The 6,084-nt window shown below is 52.9% G+C and overlaps 1 protein-coding gene across 1 annotated transcript; it reads left to right on the forward strand.

The window, feature by feature from the left end:
• The first annotated feature begins 413 nt into the window (after positions 1-413).
• H310_01743 (hypothetical protein) lies at positions 414-3,042 on the forward strand. Its single transcript, XM_008864971.1, has 4 exons — positions 414-484; positions 551-717; positions 765-2,053; positions 2,097-3,042. The coding sequence occupies exons 1-4, from the start codon at positions 432-434 to the stop codon at positions 3,009-3,011; spliced, it is 2,424 nt and encodes an 807-aa protein (XP_008863193.1). The 5' UTR covers positions 414-431; the 3' UTR covers positions 3,012-3,042.
• Positions 3,043-6,084: the final 3,042 nt, after the last annotated feature.

A 6,084-nucleotide genomic window follows, 5' to 3' on the forward strand; every position in this document is an offset into this window, starting at 1 on the left:
GCTCTGTGGATGATGTCTTGCGTCACACGTTGGAAGCATTCGACGAATTGAGTTACGAGAAGCTCGAAAACGTGTTTCTTACTTTTCAAGCGGTTATGCGCTTGGTACTTGAGCACGGTGGCGACAACAAATTTGCTCTGCCGCATCTCAAGAAGGGTGCATTGAGACGCGCTGGTCTTCTTATGTCCAATGTAACTTGCTCTGTGTCACTGCTTCTCTAGGGAATTTTAACCAATGAATATCAGTGGACTGGACCTGTTGAAGCACCAATGATTTTCAATTCGTAATAGTAATGTGGAAAAAGTGTGTTTTTCTTAGCAATGATACTGTAAATGTGGAACTGAGGAAGTATTTGGTAAAAATGACATTTTTTCGACAAGATCCAAACGCCGCGCCGAAATAAGGATACTGTTTTGTACACCGAAAGGAAAATGCCGACATGTCGTGGCGCCGCGCCTGTCGCTCACCACGGCGTCTCCGTCGTGTACGCACACTTCTAGTGAATAGAGAGGATGTACCGACAGCGACTATCCTGATCGTCCTTTTGTAGTGTGCACTTGGACGGTCACCCAACGCACGGCATCCTTGTCGGTAGCGTCACACCAAAGACATCGATGTGCTCAGTCTTGGCGGAAGCAATACGCGTTTACACAGACACGTACTCGGCATACCAACTTCCTGCAATATCTGGGTTGTACGATATGGCGTCTGGAGTCGGTACAAACTCAGCATTGACAGTAGCTCGACTCTGAATTGCAGCATAGTTGTCGATTTGGCATCCACGGTGACCGTCGTCACGAACAACCAGGTCCAAGGCGATACCATGTTGCTTGAGTACGGCGTTGTTCGGTTGCACGACCGTGGTCGACGGTATTGCCACGGCCCCCACGAGTTGGTGGCCAAGCAAGTTTGTGTGACCGAGAGAGACCCACTTCGACAATTCGTCAAGGCGATTCAGTCGTCGGTGGGCAAGGCTATGCAGCGCTCCAACTCGTATTCTCGCTCCAAGCTCTCGACGCCCCCAAAGCCTCCACTGATCGCAACGCCGACGCAATCCACACCACGCCTAATCGACGTTGCTTCAATCGATGTCTCCATCCGTTCGACAGTCGACAATCAACCGCAGATGCCTCGACTCGTTGACGAAATGGAGCGTTTACGAAAGACACAACCAGCAACGAGCCTAGCCCATGGTGGTCCGTCATCTCAATTGGGAACGGCCCAACACTTGGGCGGCGATGCACTGGGTGTGGTGAAAACCACTGATCGCCTCCGCGAACTGGACGACTGTCCAGCATTTCGGCGAGCCCTTCATGCCATGGACATCGAGTCCAACGCCATTCAGCTTGGTATTCAGAACATGGTCGACGCTGCGAGGGCTCTGGGGCTCGCAAGCCAGGCGTTCCTCGCCACTTTAGATGGTTTCAAGCGAGCCATGCACGAGATGACGATTTCCCCGTCGGAGGCTACCCCTTCATCCACCGACTACAGACATACCAACTCGTGGCGCCTATATGTCCGTGCGTGCTTGGATCCGTGCTGCCTCCGCCTGGATGCTCTGGCGGCCACACATGCAGCTACATTTGACGCTATGGACGAGCATTTTATTCAACCGTGGCAAGCACTCGCCACCGAATGTTTCGGAGATGTGCGCGCCCGGCGACGCGAGAAGCTCAACATGCGGTTCACACAGCACCACAGCCTTGCGCTCGCGTACGCAGCGATGCCAATGGACGAGTCGGTTTACGAAGGCCAAGATCGAGTGCTCAAAGCCACTCTCGCCGCATTCGAGACAGCGAGGCGCAATGTTGTCAGGCACGACCACGCGACGATGCTTCGACTTTGTAGTGTGGCCCAGACCACGAGTCGCGCATTCGCTGGATCCGACACGCCGGTCGAAGCAAGGCAAGGCGACGTGAGCTCGCCGGAGCGCGAGAGCGGCGACTCTGCAACGCGGGCGATGCAAGGATACTTGTTTCAAGTCGATGGGCCAGGGGGAGCCCGCGTGCGACGGTGGGTGTGCATCCGCGACGGGATGCTGTATGCAGCTGTGGTACGTACCCGTGGTGAATGCAGTTGATGCCAGAACGAGCTAGGATGACTTGGCCCTTGTGGACGACGAGCTGGTTGCCGACTTGAACAGCGCGACGGTCGTGCGATGCCGCGATGCCACTGCGTGCGCCGGCGTTCGAGGCATTCGCCATGGGTTTCAAGTCGTGGATTGCGACAACAACGGCGTCTCCACGTCTACATGGCAAGCAGATACCCGCGACGTCTTGGACGAGTGGATCGTTGCCCTTGCTACCCACCAGTCGCGCCAACCACCTCCATCGCCTCCCGCCACGTCACCCACAGCAGAGCTGCCCAAGCCTGCAGAGGTGTGGATGGCCCACCACGAAGCACCGCTCGTTGTCCATCCGAGGGAGGCCGCCGCCGACGAATTCATCGAGATCGTGCGCCAGGTCCTACCGTGCTCCGTTGCAACGTACTTGAACCGTTTCGTCGTCGATGCTACGTTTTCAACCGCGTTCCTGACCCAGCAAGGCGCGTCAGCGGTGGAGTTCTCACCATGGGTTGTCGACACGTCAAGCCCATTCGATGGATCGAAGCGATACACACGACGGCGCAGGTGCATCCTTCCCGTCGACTCTGCGTTGAGCCAAGGGACGACCCGCATCCACGCGACCGACGTGTATCAAGTCGCCGGCGACAACGACTGCGCGCAACTGCGGCTGCTCTCGTCCGACGAGAGCTTGGACGTTCCCTACGGGTCGTACTTCGCCGTGCAGTCGCGCACGACCGTTCGAAGCCTTCGGTGCGAGTGTCCCGGCGACGCGCCGCCATTACGGCAGACCGAGATGATCGTCGAAATCGGCATCTACTTCTCCAAGCGAACGATGTTTCGTCGCATGATCGAGTTAGCGTCATGGAGCGAAGCCAAAAAGTCGTTCGAAACGATGGCCAAGGCGATCGTGGTGGCCCTGGGAACAAACGCAGAGCACAAAACGTAATTACAGTGAAAAAACGCGCACGAAATGTAATATTTCAAGAAATTTGCGTTGATTTCAAACATAAAATTTCATCTTCGTCCATGATTGGCTGCGATAGTGTCTTTCATAATCTCTGATTGGCTTAGACTTAACATCCGTCCATGATTTGGACAAATCAAAAGCTTGAGATTCGAGCATTCGGATCGGTAGATTGAGACACGTCAATTTCACGCGTTGGCATGCCTGGAACCGTCCTCCCGCAGCGCGCTCAACGCCGATGCACTGTTCAAGCGTTCAGTTTCTCCATGCGTACGAAAAAAGCACACTAAGCGCGCGATCGAGGGCATACCTCCTTCTACATGGCAAACGAGGTTGAAGTCGTTCGAGAAGGCATTTTCCGCATCTGATGTGGAAGTAACATTGCCATGATCTCTTGAATAAAAATGTATGGATGAATGTATGGACTTCACACTGTTTCCAGATAAAAATAACGTTGCACTCTCCTGGTGGGGATTCCGTACTGCTCCTTCACCCGTCACACGAAATGATCTGCTTTGACAAGGTCAGCTAACCTTTCGCTAGCATACCTTAATCACCAGGCCAAATGCTGCGGAGGTGAGCCCTGTTAAGGTGGTACGATGATCAAGTGCTTGTTGGACATGGTCATGAACATGGGCATGGTCATAAACATCAAGAAGGCCAGCCAATGTCGACAGTGGGATCAATATCCCTCAAGTAGCCAAGAGACGAGCGGCCAGGATTATCCAGTAGCATAGAGACCTCTCGTCTAAATCAATCACTTTTGCATTGTCAACGGCTTGGTCACTTACCTATCTGGACCTTTGGAACAGGTTATGAGCCCAAAAATGTCTGCCTCAACGCTCACGAATGGAAACTTTGGAACCTGGAGAATCTGGTTTGCAGCCAAGTTGCGAACGAAACGACTGTACCATTACCTTGCCTGGGATGGTATCGTGAACGAGCTCAATGGCTTCACGTTCAACGCGTTGGATGATGCACGAGCCCTGGGAATACTGACCGAAAGTCTGGACGAGTCCCAGTACCATCACGTGGATGGGATCGAAAGGGTACGGTTGGCCTACGAAGCGTTGGTGGCCATCCATGAACCGAACACCCGTGTGGATCGAATCGCATTGTTGTCAGAATACCACGGGTTGAAATGGAACCCCAAGACGACAACATTGGACGATTTTTTGACGTTGTTCAAGGACGTCACTCGGCGCATGGCGGCGGCCGACATTTTGGAAACAGAGGAGTTCAAGACAGTGAAGCTCCTTTCGATGATGCCTCCGGAACTCCGGATGGTAAACCATTTGATCATGGACGGAGACCTCATGTTGCGGACGGTGGCAGCTACAAGCGTCAAGTTGCTGGCCGAATACCGATACCTCCAAGGAGAAGGACAACTGTTGTTGTCTAGACCACGCAACATTGAAAACGCGTTGGTCACGACGGGAGATGAGAAGAAGGCGAAATCTCGGAAACAAGATAAGTGCAACAATTGCGGCAAGTTGGGACATTGGGCCAGAGATTGCTATCTGCCCAGATTGCAAGCGCAAGAAAAGAAACCGGGGCGCGTTAACTTGGCACGCGGGGCCCCAAAGGACAGCCCAAGGGATGAAGACCATCTGTTCTTGATCGACGAAGACCACGCAAAACGAACCAAGACCGGTCAGCAAGTCATTGTGGACTCAGGGGCAACGTGTCACCTTACGGGGGACATATCAGCTCTATATGACGTGGAAGCGTGTCAACGGGCCGTCATTGTCGCCGATGGTCACCGCCTGGAAGTAGACACCAAGGGAAAGCTGAAGATCCAGGGTCAACGATCAACATTGGTCTTGACTGAAGTGCTTTATGCCCCGTCTCTTCAAAACACCTTGATATCTATTTCAAGAATAGTTGCGGAAGACCCCAGCATTCAAGTCATGTTTCGCGGCCGAGAATGCATCATGACCAAGAACGAAGAAGAAATTTTGGTTGCCGACAGTGACAACTCCTCCAAACTGTACGTGGTGCGATCTGACAAGAAGAACAAAACAATGACGACGACCGTGGAGCTCCTCAATCACATGTATCAAGAGCCACACCCCATTGAGTTGTGGCACCGGCGTATGGGACACATACCAATCCCCGTCATGCGAATGTGTACCAAGGTCGGCGCTGGGCTACCGAAGATACCAAAAGACTTTCCGCTCAAGTTGGCATGTGAAGGATGTCAAGCTGGGAAGATGGCGGCTTTGCCGAGACTCAAGGCAGCTTCCCGGAAATGGAAGTCGGGGGAGCTCATACATAGTGACATCAAGGGCCCCATGCGAACACAATCCATATCGGGCTGCAAATACATGGCCGTGTATGTCGAAGATGTATCTGGTTACGTGTGGGTGACGTTTCTCAAGACCAAGGACGAGCAAGCGGCAGCATTCAAGGTATTCAGGCCTTGGATGGAACGACAAACAGGCACCAAGATTAAATGCCTGCGGTCCGACAACGGAGGGGAGTACTCATCCACCAAGTTCGAGAAACATCTCAAGAAGCTCGGCATCAAGCATGAAACAACCGTGACCGACAAACCATCCCAAAATGGGAAAGCGGAACGCATGAATCGTACGCTGTTCGAAATGGGTTTATCGATGTTGCTCCACGCCGACATGGATCGCCAATGGTGGGCGGAAGCAGTCTCTACGGCTGCATTCATTCGAAACCGCATTGCCAACACGGCAAACGCAACTGCATCACCGTACGAGTTGCTGTTTCAGCAAAAGCCCAAATACACCAATTGGAAAGTTTGGGGATGCATTTGTTTTCGGTTGCTACCATATCAGTCGAAACGCGACAAGTTGAAGGCCAAATCATCCAAGTGCCTGTTCCTGGGATATTCTGACACCAAGAAAGCGTATCGGCTGCTCGACCTGAACAACAACACCATCGTACATGCCGTTGACGTCAAGTTTTTCGAAACCAGTTTCTACAAGACTCAACACGACTCATCCGACGACGATCAAGGGGAGAATGATGACGAGTCCGACGATGACAACGATGAAGCGCCCGGTGATGGCAACGATCAAGACAA

The sequence above is a fragment of the Aphanomyces invadans genome (assembly GCF_000520115.1).
Source record: "Aphanomyces invadans strain NJM9701 unplaced genomic scaffold supercont1.3, whole genome shotgun sequence".
Classification (NCBI taxonomy): Eukaryota; Oomycota; class Saprolegniomycetes; order Saprolegniales; family Verrucalvaceae; genus Aphanomyces; species Aphanomyces invadans.

Coding starts and splice junctions, on each gene's coding strand:
- H310_01743 (XM_008864971.1), top strand. CDS start 432: ATGCCGACATGTCGTGGCGCCGCGCCTGTCGCTCACCACGGCGTCTCC. Junction 718..764: donor CGATATGGCGTCTGGAGTCG/GTACAAACTCAG, acceptor ATTGCAGCATAG/TTGTCGATTTGGCATCCACG. Junction 2,054..2,096: donor GGATGCTGTATGCAGCTGTG/GTACGTACCCGT, acceptor AGAACGAGCTAG/GATGACTTGGCCCTTGTGGA.